This window comes from Ascaphus truei, chromosome 2, assembly GCF_040206685.1.
Source record: "Ascaphus truei isolate aAscTru1 chromosome 2, aAscTru1.hap1, whole genome shotgun sequence".
In the NCBI taxonomy this organism is placed as follows: domain Eukaryota; kingdom Metazoa; phylum Chordata; class Amphibia; order Anura; family Ascaphidae; genus Ascaphus; species Ascaphus truei.
In genome coordinates, this window is record NC_134484.1 from 482,046,806 (window position 1) to 482,067,781 (window position 20,976).

The window sequence follows — 20,976 nt, forward strand, 5'->3', positions numbered from 1 at the left end:
GGGACTTCGTTTGCACCCTCCTACGCCAACCTATTCATGGGTTGGTGGGAGATGTCCCACGTGTTTGGTGATTCAAATCCCTTTAGGCATCATATAGCGTTTTATAAGCGCTATATAGATGACCTTCTTTTGATCTGGAGTGGTGGGGAGGAGGATCTTATGAGGTTTTTTGAATATCTGGCAGACAATACACTAAATCTCAGATTTACACATTCATTTGATATGTATCAAATACAATTTCTAGATCTCAATTTATATATTGATATTGAAACTAAAATCCAATCTGAAATTTTTAGAAAACAAAATGCCAGAAATTCATTACTTCATGCCAAAAGCTGCCATTCCCGCCCTCTGGTCAGAGGTATCCCAAGAGGACAGTTCCTTCATTTACGTCGGAACTGTTCTTCTTCGGAGGCCTTTGTACACAGGGCGGGTGAGATGAGGGACAGATTCCTGTCAAGGGGGTATGCCAAAAAGGACCTCGATTTAGCCTACGAGATGGCTAGTGGCACTGATAGAGATGTGCTTATCAATATGGATAAAGGTCAATCCAGTGAAAGTACACAATTCGAGAGCACTGATGCGCCTTTCTTTATAACCAACTATAGCGAACAAGCCAATGCCATTAAATCGATTATTTGGAAGCACTGGGCCACACTATCTTTGGACCCACTATTGCAAAACATGGTCTGCACTGGCCCGCGTGTAGTTTTTCGCAAAGCAGCTACATTAGGGAACTTTCTGTCACCCAGCATGTTACGGCCTAATACCCAAAACAAAAATAGGCTGACTTTATTTCCCAAATTAATGGGTTCATTCAAATGCGGTCGCTGCAAAATATGTCCCCACATGAATAAAGTAACACACTTCACCAATCGTGATGAAACCCGTAGATTTAAAATAAAATCCTATATGTCATGTCAGACAAGCTTCGTGGTTTATCTGCTCAAATATGGATGCAATAAACAATACGTGGGCTTAACTAGCAGAGTCCTTAAGATTCGCATTTTAGGGCATCTTAGACTCATACGCAACCACGATATGCTGCATCCAGTATCTGCACACTTCAATACCTGTCCATTGGGTTCATTGTGTGCTTTGCAATGCCTAGCTATTGAGCACATCCCTTTACCTCCCCGTGGAGGAGATCGGGTTAAAATCCTGCATCAGCGAGAAGCTCATTGGATTTTTGCTTTAAACACCCTTCAACCCAATGGACTCAATGTAGACTGGGATCTACGGTATTTCTTATGATGAGTTATTCCTTTTTGTGTAGAGGTTCTTTGAAATCTGTTCTGTCCTTGCATTTTTTGAATTTTTAATCTTTAAAGGATTATATTTAGTTTATTTCTATATATATGTTTTGCTATGTATCCTCCACGCGTTTTTTCTTTTATTTGCATCCCTTTTTCCAGTGTTCCCTCCCCCCCTTTCCCCTTCTATGTCTCACTTCCCCCCCCCCCCGTCCCCAGTGTTCCCTCCCCCCCTTCCTTCCCCTTCCTCCCCTTCATAATTCCCTGAATTATGCCTCTAATCTAATTACCAGCCTCATTTTAGCCCTAATGCATTATTAACGTTGTGAATGGGGCTTAATAATACCTTCACTTATGGTTATTGGGTTGAAGCTGTATTATGTTTAATGATATGTGACAATAAGGGGTACAATTTCTTTTGGAAATGTTGCTCACAGATTTTATAATACCCTTGTGGCATTGCTCTATGATAAGATAAGCCTACTATAGTACTGATTATGATAATACCATGTGGGCTCTTGAAGTGAATTTATGTAATGTATTACCATATGTTATCACGCCATTTGAGCTATGGGCAATTATGCAATGAAGGGGTTAACAGTTTTACCCATTTTCGCTGGCTTTTAAGTATAAAATATCAGGCTCATTCCACTTCTCCCCACTCCGAGACGAAGCCCTATTCTAGAGGGTGAAACGCGTAGAGGGGGAGACAGTGGTGTAGCCCTAGTGTGTTCGGTGCAATAAAGTTTTGTTGAAGTCATCCGGGAGTTGCTTGGAGTTTGTCATGCGCAGTTGCGCCGGAGCCCTTCCATTTCCTAATAATAATAACCCTCCAAAACATACAAGCCTCACTAATGCCACTATATAAATAAAGACATAGATACCTACCCTGTGTAAACACTTGTGACAAGGTTTTCTTACTGAGATACATTTTATACACTCTGCACATGGGAAAGGTTTCTCCCCTGTGTAAATGCTCTGGTGTCTGAGGAGTGTCCTCCTATTACGGAATTGATTATGATGTAATCCCCTTTTATGAATTGTTTGGTGTGTGTTGAGGTGCCTCTCAGGGCTGAAATGTTTCCCAAATTCTGTACAATTAAAAAGTTGCTCCCTTGTGTAAATCTGCTGGTGTAACAAGAGGTCCCACTTTGTATAACATGGTTTACCATACTCTGAACAAGCAAATTATCTCCCCTTTGTGAATCATGTGGTGTGTGAGGTCATTCATCCAAGAAACGTTTTTCCTGTACTCTGTCCATGTGAGAGGCCTCTCCCTGCATGAATTTGTTGGTTTCTGAAGAGGTGATCCTAACACTGAATTGTTTCCCACACTGAACAAGCAAATGGTTTCTCCCGTGTAAATACTTGGGTGTGACAGGAGGTCACACTTTGTACTGAATTGTTTCCAACACCCTGAACTAGGGTTAGACAATAACAAAAATACTTCCCACCATAAGAGTATTAAGTAATTTATTGTGATAACAATATTCAGCAATATATTAACACCCAATAGAAAGGAAAAAAGCAAAAGTCCTCAAAATGTTCAAGGTCATTAATTGTGAAACATTTCTTATACAAATGCATTTAATTTTTAATAAAATTTAAAAAAGCAAATACATTTTAGTATATTTTAATTTTAAGAATAAAAAATGTTTCAATGAAAATGTTACACTAACTACACCCACACGAAAGACCCCTTTCTTCACCATTTTATTTTTATTTATTTATAAAATGTGTTACCAGGAAATAATACATTGAGAGTTACCTCTCGTTTTCAAGTATGTCCTGGGCATAGAGTTAAGATGACAAATAGTACATGGTTACAAATACAGTTACATAAGTGAACAGGTTATACATTATATACAAGGCACTGCATGCACAGTTAAAGATAATATATATTATAGGCGTATGTAACAGTTACAGACCAGATTAAAATGTGAGACAGCCTTAGTTTTGAAAGAACGTAAACTGGTGTTAGATGTGAGAGTCTCCGGTGGTTGTTCCAGTTTTGGGGTGCCTGGTAAGAAAATTTACAATTACCCCCTCGACCCCCTTCTCCTGTACACATTAATAGGGCATGGGGAGGCGTGGGTTAATGGGCATGAGGAAGGAGGCGGTCAAGAGGTATGGGTGAGAGCCAAGAGAAATAAGGGGGAGGAGAGAAAGGGGTTGAGTCATGGTGGAAGGGAAGGGTTAAGAGGCATGGCAGAGGGGAAGAGGTTAATATGGAGGGGTGAGATTACCAGCAGGAGGATTCCTTATTGCTGCAGCATGTGAAAGTCAAGGAGCTCCCAGACTCGCTCCCACTCCACTGTCTCTAACAGACCCACACTCTGTCCTCTCTCTGACACAGTCCCCACCCCTACGCCTCTCTGCCAGACCCACCCACACTCTGCAGCTGCAGATAGGTATGCCATGGTAAGAAGTAATGGCAAGTATTGCGTTACCGTCCATTTTTATTACTGCAGTATTACTATGCTACTGGTATATTGCCCAACCCTACTTTGAACAATCACATATTTTATCTCGTGTCTGAATCCTCATGTGTGTAATGAGGCTGATCCTCTGTGAAAAGCTTTCCCCACACTATGTACATGGAAATGGTTTCTCCCGTGTATGAATCCTGTGGGGGGTGAGGAGGTGGCTCATTTGAGAAAAGCTTTTCCCACACTCTGTACATGTGAATGGTTTCTCTCCTGTATGAGTCATATGGTGTCTGAGGAGGTTGCTCTTAACACGTGAAGGGTTTCTCCCCTGTATGAGTCATATGTTGTGTGAGAAGGATGCTCTTAATATGGAATTGTTCCCCACACACTGCACATGTGAATGGTTTCTTCCCTGTATGAATCTGCTCATGGATGAGGAGGTCTGTCTTCCGAGAAAAGCTTTTACTACACTCTGTACATGTGAATGGTTTCTCTCCAGTATGAGTCATCTGGTGTCTGAGGAGGTGGCTTATAGTAATGAATTGTTTCCCACACTCTGCACATGTGAATGGTTTCTCTCCAGTATGAGTCATATGGTGTCTTAGGAGGTGGCTCATGGTACTGAATTGTTTCCCACACTCTGCACATGTGAAGGGTTTCTCCCCTGTATGAATCCGCTCATGTCTGAGGAGATCCGTCTTCCGAGAAAAGCTTTTACTACACTTTGCACATGTGAATGGTTTCTCTCCTGTATGAGTCATATGGTGTCTGAGGAGATTTTTCCGAGTACTGAATTGTTTCCCACACTCTGTACATGTGAAGGGTTTCTTCCCTGTATGAATCTGCTCATGGTTGAGGAGCTGTGTCTTTCGAGAAAAGCTTTTACTACACTCTGTACATGTGAATGGTTTCTCTCCAGAATGAGTCATCTGGTGTCTGAGGAGGTCGCTCTTAGTACCAAATTGTTTCCCACGCTCTGAACATGTGAATGATTTCTCTCCAGAATGAGTCATCTGGTGTCTGAGGAGGTCGCTCTTAGTACTGAATTGTTTCCCAAACTCTGCACATGTGAAGGGTTTCTCCCCTGTATGAATCCGCTCATGTTTGAGGAGATCCATCTTAAGAGAAAAGCTTTTACTACCCTCTGTACATGTGAATGGTTTCTCTCCTGTATGAGTCATATGGTGTCTGAGGAGATTTTTCTGAGTACTGAATTGTTTCCCACACTCTGTACATGTGAATGGTTTCATCCCTGTATGAATCTGTTCATGGTTGAGGAGCTGTGTCTTCCGAGAAAAGCTTTTACTACACTCTGTACAAGTGAATGGTTTCTCTCCAGTATGAGTCATCTGGTGTCTGTGGAGGTGGCTCATAGTACTGAATTGTTTCCCACACTCTGTACATGTGAAGGGTTTCTCTCCTTTATGAGTCATATGGTGTCTGAGGAGGTGGCTCATAGTACTGAATTGTTTCCCACACTCTGTACATGTGAATGGTTTCTCTCCAGTATGAGTCATCTGGTGTCTGAGAAGGTGGCTCATTCTACTGAATTGTTTCCCACACTCTGAACATGTGAAGAGTTGCTCCCCTGTATGAATCCGCTCATGTTTGAGAAGATCCGTCTTCAGAGAAAAGCTTTTACTACACTTTGCACATGTGAATGCTTTCTCTCCAGTATGAGTCATCTGGTGTCTGAGGAGGTCGCTCTTAGTACCAAATTGTTTCCCACACTCTGAACATGTGAATGGTTTCTCTCCAGTATGAGTCATCTGGTGTCTGAGGAGGTCGCTCTTAGTACCGAATTGTTTCCCACACTCTGTACATGTGAATGGTTTCATCCCTGTATGAATCTGCTCATGGTTGAGGAGCTGTGTCTTCTGAGAAAAGCTTTTACTACACTCTGTACATGTGAATGGTTTCTCTCCAGTATGAGTCATATGGTGTCTTAGGAGGTGGATCATAGTACTGAATTGTTTCCCACACTCTGTACATGTGAATGGTTTCACTCCAGTATGAGACATCTGGTGTCCGAGAAGGTGGCTCATTCTACTGAATTGTTTCCCACACTTTGAACATGTGAATGGTTTTCCTATTGTATGAATCCTTTGGTGCCTGAGGAGACTGTGCTTAGCTGTGAATTGTTTCCCACACTCTGTACATGTGAATGGTTTCTTCCCTGTATGAATCCACTCATGGTTGAGGAATTCTGTCTTCCGATAAAAGCTTTTACTACACTCTGCACATGTGAATGGTTTCTCTCCAGTATGAGTCATCTGGTGTCTGAGGAGGTCGCTCTTAGTACTGAATTGTTTCCCACACTCTGAACATGTGAATGGTTTCTCTCCAGTATGAGTCATCTGGTGTCTGAGAAGGTGGCTCATTCTACTGAATTGTTTCCCACACTCTGAACATGTGAAGAGTTGCTCCCCTGTATGAATCCGCTCATGTTTGAGAAGATCCGTCTTCAGAGAAAAGCTTTTACTACACTTTGCACATGTGAATGCTTTCTCTCCAGTATGAGTCATCTGGTGTCTGAGGAGGTCGCTCTTAGTACCAAATTGTTTCCCACACTCTGAACATGTGAATGGTTTCTCTCCAGTATGAGTCATCTGGTGTCTGAGGAGGTCGCTCTTAGTACCGAATTGTTTCCCACACTCTGTACATGTGAATGGTTTCATCCCTGTATGAATCTGCTCATGGTTGAGGAGCTGTGTCTTCTGAGAAAAGCTTTTACTACACTCTGTACATGTGAATGGTTTCTCTCCAGTATGAGTCATATGGTGTCTTAGGAGGTGGATCATAGTACTGAATTGTTTCCCACACTCTGTACATGTGAATGGTTTCACTCCAGTATGAGACATCTGGTGTCCGAGAAGGTGGCTCATTCTACTGAATTGTTTCCCACACTTTGAACATGTGAATGGTTTTCCTATTGTATGAATCCTTTGGTGCCTGAGGAGACTGTGCTTAGCTGTGAATTGTTTCCCACACTCTGTACATGTGAATGGTTTCTTCCCTGTATGAATCCACTCATGGTTGAGGAATTCTGTCTTCCGATAAAAGCTTTTACTACACTCTGCACATGTGAATGGTTTCTCTCCAGTATGAGTCATCTGGTGTCTGAGGAGGTCGCTCTTAGTACTGAATTGTTTCCCACACTCTGTACATGTGAATGGTTTCTCCCCTGTATGAGCCATCTGGTGATTGAGGAGGGTCCACTTAGTACTTAACTGTTTCCCACACACTGTACAAGTAAAAGGAGTCACTGCTGTCTGAATCATCTGGTGTGGAAGAAGATTCCCCTTCAGTGAGAAACTCCTCCCACCATCTGTACATGTAAAGGTTTGCTCTCTAGTGGGGACACAAAGGTGTGTGAGCAGGTCCCTGTCCAGTGAGAAGCTTTTGCCACACTGACGACAGAGAAAAGGCTGAGCACCACGGCTTCTTAAATCTCTCTCATACCTTTTGCTGGACCCATATTTAGAGTCCGTCTCTGCTGTGTGTTGTACAAGGTATGTAAATTCACCATCATGTAGCACTGGTTCCTTGCACATGTCTAAAATGTGGCAGGAATCATTGTGTTTTGGCACTTCTGGGCTGCGAGCAGTCAGACAGCTTCTGGATGTATCAGAGCTCAAGTTCTGTTCCTCATCCAGGCCGTTCTCTAACAGAAGTAAACAAAAAAGACAGAACAAATGTTTTCAAATCTGTAAATCAAATGACTGAACGCAAATTACAAATCCAAAACACTGAAGAATCTATTTCACCAATACTTAATTAACAAAATATTCTCTTCACCCAGAGTTTTATAATTGTGGCACATGGACATCCAGTGGCCCCTAATGACATTGGTGGTTCCCGAAGGCCTGAAATGTATTTGTAGCAAAGCTAACTGGTGTCGACTCAATCTCTTCTCCTCCGAGCTGCTCGTCTACTTTTCCAGCGCCCTAACAGTGGGAAAGGCCTCCCGGGGGGTAAAGAAACATCTATTCGAGTACGGAGAAGGTTCCTACGTATCCAGTAGAGAATAATTATTAACAAGCTCTGACAGTGAAATCATTGATACATATATAACCTGTATTTATATATGTATAAATTATTATTCCAGCGGTACGCAAACCAGGGGGCGCGATTTTGCCTGGAGCAGAGAGAAAAGCAGTCGGTAGCTGCAATTTCCCTTTCGGTTATTAGGTGGCGCTGTGCTGCACAGCTCTTGCAGATCCTCCTTGTTGCATGCAGCGTGATGAGAGCGTAAGTGTGAGGGGGTGTCATGGGGAGGGGGGGTGAGAGGGTGCCATGGTGAGGTTGGGTGAGGGGTTGTCATGGGGTGGGGGGATGAGGAGGTGAAGGTGTGTCATGGGGTGAGTGCGTCATGGGGAGGGGGGTGAGTGTGTCATGGGAAGGGGGGTGTCATGGGGTGAGGGGATGCGTGTCATGGGGAGGGGGCGAGTGTCATGGGTAGAGGAGGCAAGAATGGGGAGGAGGGTGAGTGTGTGTCATGGGGAGGGAATGTGAGGGGGTGGGTGTGTCATGGGTATGGGGGTTGAGGGGGTGAGTGTGTCAAGGGGAGGGGGGTGAGAGGTGAGAATGTCATTGGGAGGGGGGGGTGTGTCAAGGGGAGGGGGTGTGAGGGGGTGAGTGTGTCATGTTTATTTGGGTTGAGGGGGTGAGTGTCTCAAGGGGAGGGTGGGTGAGGGGGTGAGAGTGTCATGGGGAGGGGTGGTGAGGGCGTGAGTGTGTCATGGGGAAGGGGGGTGAGAGTTTGAGGGTGTGAGTGTCATGGGGTGAGGGGGTGAGATGTCATGGGGAGGGGGGTGAGTGTGTCATGGGGAGGGGGGTGAGAGTATGTCATGGGGAGGGGGGTGAGTGTGTGTCATGGGGAGGGAGTGTGAAAGTGTGTCATGGGAAGGGGGGGTGAAAGAGAGATATGAGGTGAGAGACATATTGGGGGAGTGGGAGAGAGACACTGATGGGAAGGGAGAAACACACATACACTGGCTGGAAGGAGAGACACTGGCTGAAGGGAGAGAGACACTGGGGGGAGGGAGAGTGAGAGACACTGGGGGGAGGGAGAGAAAATGGCTGGAGGGAGAGTGTGAGAAAAACACTGGGGGGAGGGAGAGTGAGATAGACACTGGGGGGAGGGAGAGAGAGACACTGGGGAAGGGAGAGAGACACTAGGGGAGTGAGAAAGAGAGACACACTGGGGGAGGGAAAGAGAGAGTGGGGGAGGGAGCGATTAACACTGAGGGGAGGGAGAGTGAGAGAGACTGGGGGGGAGGGAGAGAGTGAGAAACACGGAGGGAGGGAGAGACACTGGGGGTAGTGAGAGAAAGACACTGGTGGGAGTGAGAGAGACACTAGGGGGAGGGAGAAAGAGAGAGACACACACTGGGGAGAGGGAAACAGAGTAGGGGTGGGAGAGACACTGAGGGGAGGGATAGAGAGACACTGGAGATTGAGTGAGAAATACTGGGAGAGGGAGAGACTGGGGGAGAGGACTGTGAAAGAGGGGAGAGAGGTCCTGATGCGGCGGGGAGAGAGAGATTAATAATACAGCATAAATGGGGACGCTATTAGACAAATATCATAATATTTATTTTTAAGTGATGTAATTTGTGATAAATACTTTTTTTGATGTGTCCCGGTTTTTACTTTTGAAAATCTGGTAACCCTAGCTGGCGGCCAATATCATGGTGTGCGCGGTGGCTGCGGAGGTACGAAGCCTGAAGAGAAATGGGTCCAAAGAGACCAGGGGAGGAGCACGCCCCAGTGCAGTGACAAACCCGCTGCAGGTCTGGCCGGCACCGTGGAGTGATTGATGTTGCAGCTGCACGCTTTGCTGTGTCTGCTGCTGCTGGGGGAGAGGGGAGGGGAGTTCTGGCGGGGGAGGAGGTGGTTCCCCTTTCAGACCAATGAGCTGCACACCCATTGGTAGCAGGGTCTTCCAGCACCTGCAGGAGCCGGAGCAGGCCCCTGCCTCATAAAACCCTATCCCCAGGGAGCTCCTGCATGACCAGGAAGAGATCAACGGAGTGCTTCCCCCCTCACCCCCCCCCCCCCCAGCAAAACTGAGGGATGAAGGTCAGGCAGAGATGGCAGTATTGAGGGGCTTGGGAGGAGGATGAGTTTTGGGGGGCTGAGGGTTTTTCTTTGTGTCAGTGGGGGTCACTTGGGATTATTGATCAGCAGGGGAGATCCATCAGTACCCCCCTTGAGTTTGGTTATGGGGATCCCTAATCCCTGGGCAACAGTTAAAACGGGAATAAATAAATAATACATAAAACTGGTAAATTGGAGTGGATGACACTGGGGAAAGCAAATGAGAGAAGGAAAAAAGGGAGGGGAAGGGGAAAAAAAGGCGGGGGGGGAGGGAGGTAGCAAGGAGGTGGATGAATGAACTTGGCTGCAGGAGATTATAGACGTGTGGCAGAAGTGTCACAAAGCTGGTTCGCCCTTATTGGCTGAACCAGCTCACGTGCGCTGACGTCATGTGATTTTGATTACATTAGGCAGGGGGGCCCGAGAAATTTCATAGATGAAAAGGGGGGCTCGGCATAAAAAGTTTGCTCACCCCTACATTATTCAAGGATACATGTACATCCTCCAAATAATTAACACTGAAAATGTCCATGAGATGTAAAGTTAAGGAACTCATGGTCTATCATATAAGTGCGTTAATAATATCAACTAAACCAGACAGCAACCTATAGTGTAAAGATACTGTAGATGCCCATGTACTGCTGCGGCCAAGTTTATTCGAGCATTTGCCCGTTCTTGGCCGCAGCAGTAGCCTGGCGCGCGCCCGAGTGTGACGGGCGCGCGCCGAAGCAGCGGAAGAGCGCCCTCCGATCGGGGCGCTCTCCCTACCGCTGCCGGGTCCGCCGGGTCCCCCGGAACCCCCTGCCGCCGTCCCGCAGATCGCGGGACACCAGGGCTCCCTCGGGGAGCCCTGTACGCGCGTGCAGGGGGCGCAGGCTCCCGAAGATGCGTGACCGCGCCGAGGGGCGGCCACTAGCAAGCCGGGAAATCTCCCGGCTTGCGGTACCGACCACACTGCAATAAAGTGTGTCGGTACTGTATGTATGTCTTTATTTATATAAGGCCCACAATTTACTCAGCGCTTTACAGCAGAAACAATACAGTACAGGGAATTATAATGCAATAAGTGCAACAAACAAAATCAGACAACAGGAACGGAAATCCCTGTCCTGGAGAGCTTACAATCTAAGTGATGCAGTGACTACACTGCCCATGTAATCTTCTGCCATAAGACCCACATAAACTAAACTGCTCCATTTTGTGTCATATTTTGTCAGTCACAAATACTATTCATATAATTTCCCAAGCACGCGGCCTTGGTGTAATATTTGACTCCTCTCTTTCCTTCTCCTCTCACATTCAAAACAAAGAAAAAAAGGAGCACTGCAGAAAAGAAGAACTGGAGGCAAAAGTAGAAAAAAAATAAGAGTTATCGAGACACAGCCCAAGTTACAAGAGAAACCTCCAACGCGTTTCTCGCCATGGGCGCTTTATCAAAGAGTGGTTTCTGGAGTCTAGAGAGTGTCACGTTATAGGCACTCCCCGCCGGAAACACTGCCTACCTGTATCCCAGGTAAAAACGTCCCATGGGAAGAAAACAGTCCGGGGGAAATGTAACCGCGGAAAGAAGGGGGGGAGAAATCCAGTAAAAGGACACAATAAAGAATACAATAACAAAAAACGTAAATAGACTCATAAGGACAATACAAATTAAATGAAAAAGCATCAAATTTATAAGTGGATAGGACATAAAACACACCGTATATTAGTGTTAGGGACCCTTGAAATGTGGTCTGCCGTGCAGTGGCTCGGGCTTACAACAATTTTGGCCAAAAATGTCAAACTAAAAGACCATTTTACTTAATAGATATTTATACATATATATTTAGGCACGGTACCGTGTATGAGTTTCACTGGATGTGCTAAAACTGAGCTCTGTCTGTGTTTTATGTTCTGTCTCTGGTTTTAAATATATATTGCCATGCTCAGTAGCACTCCTCTGTGACACTCATATGTTTATATATACAGTATGTGTTGTGGTTATTTTTGGGGTTCAATAGGAGCTTGTTAGGTGTCCAGTATGTTTTACAATTCTTGTTCAGCTAGTCTTAGCTGATTGGAGGGTGGCAACCTCCTACCTAATTGAAGCTCACCCCCTCCCACATTTAAATGGTTAAGGGCTCACTCCATAGCATCTTCCACTCAGGGGAACTTGCTTGCTTGCAGTATGGTTGTGACAAATCTAATACAGAGTGCTTTTCCTGGTAATGTACAGGTTAATAAAAGCTTCAATCAGACTTAGAACTTTGCAACTAATATTGACAGATTTATTATAAATCATTCTTCCTGGTATTACACAGGTTATTAAGAATTTATATTAGTGTTAGGGACCCTTGAAATGTGGTCTGCCGTGCAGTGGCTCAGGGGCTTACAACAATTTTGGCCAAAAATGTCAAACTAAAAGACCATTTTACTTAATAGATATTTATACATATATATTTAGGCACTGTACCGTGTATGAGTTTCACTGGATGTGCTAAAACTGAGCTCTGTCTGTGTTTTATGTTCTGTCTCTGGTTTTGAAGAATACACCTGAAAGTGCAAAAATGGAGGAAAAAATGTGTTTAATGTGTCGTGTCTGACCACACAAAGTGGTGTCCTTTCAGGAATGAGCGTCTGAGTACCCAGTGTGTCCCCGCAGAGCAGTATGAGAGGGAGCACGAGAATGTCCAGAAACTGAAGCAAGAGCTAGAGGAGCAGAGACGCTGCTCCATCCCCAACAGTCAGGATGACCAGGAGAAAGAAACCTGGGAAAGGCAAGCTGATGGGACCCTAGCAACGAGATTTGTAGAGGCCCTAGACGTAATGAAGGCAGAGTTCCTAAACGTAATGAGGGATGCATTCATGCACACAGAGCCAGCGCCAGGAAGAGATGGAGGCTCTGAGAGCAGAACTGCGAGATGTACGCAAGGAACAGGATTCTCTCACAAGTGGACTAAACGTATTGAAAAGGGAGAAAAGCATTCAAATTATTCAGAAGCCCTGCAAAGCTCTTATCCAAGGAAGAAGGGAAAGAGAAAATTATCTAACTATCGTCCTACAGGCTGCCTGCAGAGGGATGAAAACTCGTCAGTTTAATCATCTCGTTCTCCCTCACCTGCTCTCCTAATTACAGAAACAGGTATTTATGGCAGCTAGCCGTGCTGCTTCATTATCTCTACTAGAGCCTGGAGGCTGGGGGCACGCTGCTCCCATGTATCCAGTTCGGGGAGGACGCCCCCACCATCACTTTCACTGTCCGGAAGAATTGCCTGGACTCTTGGGACGCTGTCCCCATCTATCAGTTAAGCTATGTCTAAAGACTGTGGCTATTATTGCGTGTCTAATGACCCTAAATGAGAGGGTATTGTTTAAGCTGGGGAACCAGGTTTGTTAGGGAAGGGTCCCTTGAATTTGTTTTCCCAAATGTGTTTTATCGCATCTATTGATGGCCAGATACCGATACAGTAACTCTGCATTTCCAACCTTTTTACGTGTTTGAGAGCCATATTGCACTTCTACCTCTGCTGCATGTGGCTTGTCCCAGAACACCCAGCAGGCCTGGGGACTTCCTATGAGAGGCAATTAACCATGAATAATCACTTAATGTGACTATGCGCCTTGTAACAAGATAACTTCCCTTTGTGCAGACAAAGCCAAAAAGGTACTCACCAGAGACAGGAAATGGAACAGTTTCACTTTTTATTGGGGTCAGGTGTTCCTCTGGGTTTGGCTCTTCTTTCTCCAACTTAATCTCTAAACTCTCCAGTACAACCACTGGGAAACCTGGCAATAAGAAAAGGGAAATCCATCATGTAAAGCTGGGAGTTGGGGCGCTTCTTGTGATATCAGTATACAGAAATACTCCATACTGATTCCAATGGGGGAGGGGTGAAGTGATTGATTTTACTTTGTTAGTAACCCTTTGAGTGCTTAAGAAGTTTTTACCCCCAAGTGCTGAAAACATTTTGAAGCTACCAATGTTCAAACCTCAATAACAATAATATTCCCAATATAACCTTAGACAAATGATTTTTTTCATTAGGACAGGTATCTTATAATTGTATGCATGCTTTAATATTATTTCCCAAAATATTGTACACATTTCAGTCCATTTTTAAACATACTGAATACAGGTAAGTGAGGATGTAAGGGTACTTACCACAAACAGGAAAAGCATCTATTTCTTCCTTTATTGGGGTCAGATGTTCCTCTGTGTTCGGTTCTTCTATCTCTGACTTAATCTCTAAACTCTCCAGCACAACCACTGGGAAACCTGGCAATAAGAAAAGAAAAATCCATCATGTAAAGCTGGGAGTGGGGGCTCTTGTGGTTTCACCTCCTGATATTGGTATAATATAATACCTCTTGTAAAGAAATGTATTACTGGCCCCTATGGCAGAAAATGACAAAGAGTTGGAGATATATTATCTTCTTACCTGCTGGTGGTCATGTGATAGAAAACAAAGACGCTCCAAGAAGGAGGTGATGACAGTAAATGTGCTAAATAATCTTAACTTAATAAAGTGAAAAACGTGATAAATACTGTGACTTAGTCCCAGGATATTAGACAGCTTTCTGTCTGATTTCGGTCAGAAAGTGCAGGAATAGTACAAAAGGATCCATTCCACAGCTTCACATTTACTCAGGCTGGTGGATGGAAAGTCCAGGCACAGTTTACAATGGGTCTAGTTCTCCCTCACCTGCTCTCCTAATCACAGAAACAGGTATATACTGTATGGCAGCTAGCCGTGCTGCTTCATTCTCTCTCTCCTTGAGCCTGGAGGCTGGGGACACGCTGCTCCCCTGTATCCAGTTCCATCACTTTCACTGTCCGGAAGAAATACCTGGACTCTTGGGACGCTGTCCCCATCTATCAGTTAAGCTATGTCTAAAAACTGGATATTATTGTTACATAGTTACATAGTAGATGAGGTTGAAAAAAGACGTACGTCCATCAAGTTCAACCTATGCTAAATTTAGACAACAGATACTTTATTCTATATCTATACTTACTTATTGATCCAGAGGAAGGCAAACAAAAAACCCCATTAAGGAGAAAAATTAATTCCTTCCTGACTCCAAGAATTTGCAATCGGATTAATCCCTGGATCAACATCCTTCCCATGTATACTTATTTGGTATATCCCTGTATACCTTTCCCATCTAAAAAGATGTCCAAACTTTTTTTGAACAAATCTATTGTATCTGCCATCACAGTCTCGATGGGTAATGAATTCCACATTTTAACTGCCCTTACTGTAAAGAACCCTTTCCTTTGTTGCTGGTGAAATCTCCTTTCCTCCAACCTTAAGGGATGGCCCCGAGTCCTTTGTACTGCCCGTGGGATGAATAGTTATTTTGAAAGCTCCTTGTATTGTCCCTGAATATATTTGTATATAGTTATCATATCCCCTCTTACACGCCTCTTTTCTAATGTAAATAAATCTAATTTAGCTAGCCTCTCCTCATAAGTTAGAATGTCCATCCCCTTTATTAATTTGGTGGCTCTTCTCTGCACTCTCTCTAGTTCCATAATGTCTTTTCTTAGGATTGGTGCCCAAAATTGTACTCCATATTCAAGGTGTGGTCTTACTAATGCTTTGTAAAGGGGCATAATTATGTTTACTTCCCTTCCATCCATTGCCCGTTTGATGCAAGATAAGATCTTGTTTGCCTTTGCAGCTACTGCATGACATTGGGCACTATTGCTAAGCCTGCTGTCTACAAGCACTCCTAAATCCTTCTCCATCAAGGATTCCCCCAATATATCTCCATTTAATTTGTAAGTCGCCTTTTTATTCTTGCATCCCAAATGCATAACCTTACATTTATCTGTATTAAACCTCATTTGCCATTTACCTGCCCACGTTTCCAGTCTCTCCAAGTCCTTCTGAAGAGAAATTATATCCTGCTCTGATTCTATTACCTTACACAATGTAGTATCATCAGCAAAGATGGAGACTTTGCTCTCGATCCCAACCTCAAGGTCATTAATAAACAAGTTAAAAAGCAGGGGTCCCAGTACTGATCCTCGTGTATCTAGTGACCCTAAATGAGAGGGTATTGTTTAAGCTGGGGAACCAGGTTGGTTAGGGAAGGGTTCCTTGAATTTGTTTTTCCCAAATGTGTTTTATCGCATCTATTGATGGTCAGATACCCATAACTCTTGGGACACTGACCCCATCTATCAGTTAAGCTATGTCTAAAGACTGGATATTATTGTGCATGTAGTGACCCTAAAGGAGAGGATATTGTTTAAGCTGGGGAAGCAGGTAAGTTGGCCCAACAACCGTTAGAGAGGCTAATACTACTGTATAGTTAGATCCCTAAAAAGGGATAGGTGTTACTTTTATGGTTTCTTTTGTTTCTTAAAGTGACGGTGTTTAAAATGTTTAGTGTCACTTATTTATTATTTATAAAACATTTTACCAGGAAGTAATGCATTGAGAGTTACCTCTCATTTTCAAATATGTCCTAGGCATAGAGTTAAGACACTGATATGAGTAAACCTCTGATGGTTAATGGCTGAGTGCCTCCAACATTTATCTATTGAATCTGCAGTCCCTTACTGGGACGAAATAAAACAGGCAGAACTCTTAGTTACGCACTATATTGCTACTTCTTATTCTTGCGTTTTTTCTAAATAAACCCTAGAAGACTGTGTCGGTAAGAGCCCAGACAGACGTCAGCGCTACACAAGGGTGGCGTTTGTCACTTATGGTGGAGAATGTGGGTTGACACTAAAAAGACTGTGGGTTTGCAAATAAATGTGGGGGTTTAAAATGTCCGCCCAGCCGATGTAAAGTACAGACTCTGTGAGTAACAGTTCTGCATACAGCATACACAGGGAAAAGTGTAAAAAGTATTGACGCAATAGCACCTACAGAGGTCAGGGTGAAAAATACACCCGAAAGTGCAAAAATGGAGGAACAAATGTGTAATATGTCTATTCAGTCGGTGAGGACGCCCCCATCGTGACTTTCACTGTCCGGAAGAATTGCCTGGACTCTTGGGACGCTGTCCCCATCTATCAGTTAAGCTATGTCTAAAGACTGTGGCTATTATTGCGTATCCAATGACCCTAAATGAGAGGGTATTGTTTAAGCTGGGGAACCTGGTTAGTTAGGGAAGGGTCCCTTGAATTTGTTTTCCCAAATATGTTTTATCGCATCTATTGATGGTCAGATACCCATAACTCTGCATTTCCAACCTTTATACGTGTCTGAGAGCCATATTGCAGTTCTAACTCTGCTGCATGAGGCTTGTCCCAGAACACCCAGCAGGCCTGGGGACTTCCTATTAGAGGCAATGAACCATGAATATTCGCTAAATGTGACCATGCGCCTTGTAACAAGATAACATCCCTTTGTGCAGACAAAGGGGAAAAGGTACTCACCAGAGACAGGAAATGGAACAGTTTCACTCTTTATTGGGGTCAGATGTTCCTCTGGGTTCGGTTCTTCTTTCTCTGACTTAATCTCTAAACTCTCCGGTACAACCACTGTGAAACCTGGCAATAAGAAAAGGGAAATCCATCATGTAAAGCTGGGAGTGGGGGCGCTGCTTGTGACATAATTTATACAGAAATACTCTATACTGATTCCTATGGGGGAGGGGTGAAGTGATTGATTTTACTTTGTTAGTAACCCTTTGAGTGCTGAAGAAGATGTTACCCCCAATTGCTGAAAACATTTTGAAGCTACCAATGTTCAAACCTCAATAACAATAATATTCCCAATATAACCTTAGACAAATGATTTTTTTCATTAGAACAGGTATCTTATAATTGTATGCATGCTTTAATATTATTTCCCAAAATATTGTACACATTTCAGTCCATTTTTTAAACATACTGAATACAGACAAGTTAGGATGTAAGGGTACTTACCACAAACAGGAAATGCATCTATTTCTTCCTTTATTGGGGTCAGATGTTCCTCTGTGTCGGTCTCTTCTTTCTCTGATTTCATCTCTAACCTCTCCAGCACAATCACAGGGAAACCTGGCAATAAGAAAAGGGAAACCCATCATGTAAAGCTGGGAGTGGGGGCGCTTCTTGTGATTTTACCTCCTCTGATATTGGTATAATATAATACCTCTTGTAAAGGAATGTATTACAGGCATACCCCGCATTAACGTACGCAATGGGTACAGAGCAGGTATGTAAAGCGAAAATGTACTTAAAATGAAGCATTACCTTTTTTCCACTTATTGATGCATGTACTGTACTGCAATCTTCCTATACATGCATAACTGATGTAAATAACGCATTTGTAACAGGCACTAAAGTCTCCCCGCTTGCGCACAGCTTCGGAACAGACAGGGAGCCGTTATTGCTGTTCAGGACATGCTGACGGGCGCATGCGCGAGCTGCCATTTGCCTATGGGGCGATATGTCCTCACTCGCGAGTGTACCTAAAGTGAGTGTCCTTAAACCGGAGTATGCCTGTACTAGCCCTTCAGGCAGAACATGACAGAGGTGAATATATATTATCTTCTTACCTGGTGTAAGAAAACGAGATTAGTTTGGGTGTTTGACTCACATAACTGCAAAATAATCAGATATTCCCCCCTTGCAGATTTCAAAGACACCAAAATATCTCCTCTACTCACTTAACAAGCGTGGATCCATGCTGGCAGTGGGCAGTACTGCTCTGGAGGTGCTGGCAGTGGGCAGTGCTGCTCTGGGAGGTGCTGGCAGTGGGCAGTGCTGCTCTGGAGGTGCTGGCAGTGGGCAGTGCTGCTCTGGAGGTGCTGGCAGTGGGCAGTGCTGCTCTGGAGGTGCTGGCAGTGGGCAGTGCCGCTCTGGATGATCTGGCAGTGGGCAGTACTGCTCTGGAGGTGCTGGCAGTGGGCAGTGCTGCTCTGGGAGGTGCTGGCAGTGGGCAGTGCTGCTTTGGGAGGTGCTGGCAGTGGGCAGTGCTGCTCTGGAGGTGCTGGCAGTGGGCAGTGCTGCTCTGGAGGTGCTGGCAGTGGGCAGTGCCGCTCTGGATGATCTGGCAGTGGGCAGTGCAGCTCTGGAGGTGCTGGTAGCGGGCAGTGCTGCTCTGGAGGTGCTGTCAGTGGGCAGTGCTGCTCTGGAGGTGCTGGCAGTGGGCAGCGCTGCTCTGGAGGTGCTGGCAGTGGGCAGCGCTGCTCTGGAGGTGCTGGCAGTGGGCAGTGCTGCTCTGGAGGTGCTGACCGGAGGTTACTCAATCTATATGTGTTGGATTTTAGAATGTGCCTGTATATAAAACAGAATTGGAATTAACATTTTTTTTGGACAAATATGCAGCATTTAGTATCAGCTTTTTCAAACCTAAATTATTAACCCCAAAGGAGTCGGAGAAGACAGGGGCACCCAAAAAACACACATGGTCCATCCGCAAACAGGCACTTAATTTCAAACACTGCAAAACTTTAATGGCTCAGGATTGTGTCACAACACAACCATCTAGAAAAGTATAAAGAGAGTCGGAGATTAGCAGCCAAAAGACCAGTAAAGTCTCATAGTGTAACATAGTAACATACTGTACAGTTCCATAGTATGAATAAAAAGCAGATACTGTACACGAGTGAGACTTTGATAAATGCTCCCAATACTCTCTCAGGTCCAGCAGTTCTGCTCCATACCGACACAGTCTCACTTTCCTATTTCATACGGTGAGAAGTGGGTAATGCAGAGGAACCAGTGCAGTAACTTCCCCTCACCTTACCCCACCATAATAAATAGGGGAGTTTAATCCCTCACTGCCTCATTAATTTGTTCCTCGATAACTTCCAGTTTCTCACATTCAGCACATTTGTACCTGGCAGGACATGCTTATATAAAGGAGTGCCTGGGGAAACACTGACATTTTACACTCTTTGTGTAATTTTCCCGCCTTTACAGGCCCCATTTTGCAGGTCCCCATTGGCCGCCATTAGGGCTCAATGCATTCTAATGGAGAATCTTGCTGTTTCAGTCCTGTTCCCTGTAAACGAGACCCCGTTGAAAGTCTATGGCGGCGGATTCCCATAGCCACCAATGGCGGCGGTTTACCATTGAAAGTCTATGGCGGAGAAGCCCGTTGTTTTCAATGGGGATTTAGTGAAAAGCTGAGATTTCTTTTTAGCTGAGATTTTTGTATTAAAATGAAAAATGATTTAAGGTGCATTTGTGTAACTCCGGTTCCGAAGGTGATAGCACGTCGCTTTTTGGACCACATGGTGTCCCAGTTCCGGCATTGAGGACTGGGAAGTTTGGACCTGCTTGACCCAACGGAACCGGATATTTTAATATGTTTATGTTTTATCTTTAATACTGTGTCCTAAGGTATGGACAAGATCCAGAGGAAATTCCTTTGGCCATAATGTAGCAGATGGTCAAAGGAAGCATACCAATGTCTAGGACTAAAGTATTGTTCAAAGGGTTTTGTCACCCTCACTGTTTATCTGAGGGCGGAGAAGGCTCAAACCAGAGCAGGCCTTAAGTGTTCCATTTCACACCTCACAACAAAGGCTTTCCTGCCAGGAATTATATGCCCTAGACTGGCTGGCATTCCAGATGCAAATGTGGGGCCCCAGAAATGAGACCCCAGAGTTCTACTGCGCATGTGCCAACTAGCAGGGGGGCATGGGTCAGAATGCTTTCCCACGTTAGAGAGTGGCTGGAGGTAATTGAAAACCAATCCCTAGTACTCAATGTTAAGAATAGGGTGTAAAAGGTTTATAAACTGTGTCCACCCTATATCCATTGTCTCTTCTTGAAACCATCTTGATTGCTGAAGAAATGCTGTGCAAAATACTTCTCATCTTCCCAATCCCTAAGTAAGTGTACTTCTTGTCTGTTACTGTATTATTTTGTGTGTTCACCTATCCAAAGGAATAAAATCACTTTATTATATCTTAAGCCTCGTTCAGTTCAAACCCAGTTATTTTGTGTAATATTAATAGCCTGTGGAAGCTATCGTCACAAGTGGGTTCCTGCGTCTGTAGAATCGGGGTTGATCCATGGAAGCAGATGGCACAATGCAGTATGTGGACAAGGGCAAGCTCAGATACAGATCGAGTGGGAGGCTATGCAATGTGTGTTACCTTTTATGCATGGCGACGAGGTGCAGGTGTTAAAAGTGGGCGTACTCTAATGTGAGTCATTAAAGTATAAATACACCATCCATTTTGTGGATTCACTGCACATTGAATACACATCGACTAAACATCGAATATACATTGTATTTCTTTCTACACGC

At 44.4% G+C, this 20,976-nt stretch overlaps 1 protein-coding gene across 3 annotated transcripts in view; it reads right to left on the reverse strand.

Annotated features, from left to right (window-relative positions):
• Positions 1–2,931: 2,931 nt before the first annotated feature.
• The window catches only part of LOC142488021 (uncharacterized), a 323,903-nt gene continuing 305,858 nt past the window's right edge, over positions 2,932–20,976 (reverse strand). For 2 of the 3 annotated variants that reach the window (XM_075588366.1, XM_075588367.1), the window contains 4 exons: positions 17,163–17,276; positions 13,926–14,039; positions 13,436–13,549; positions 2,932–7,346 (listed from right to left, as the gene is read on the reverse strand). In XM_075588366.1, coding sequence (XP_075444481.1) covers positions 3,988–7,346; positions 13,436–13,549; positions 13,926–14,039; positions 17,163–17,276 — 3,701 coding nt within the window. In that variant the 3' untranslated portion in view covers positions 2,932–3,987. Of the gene's footprint in view, positions 7,347–13,435; positions 13,550–13,925; positions 14,040–17,162; positions 17,277–17,654; positions 17,770–20,976 lie in introns of those variants that run through there. The other variant, XM_075588368.1, reaches the window with a different exon arrangement.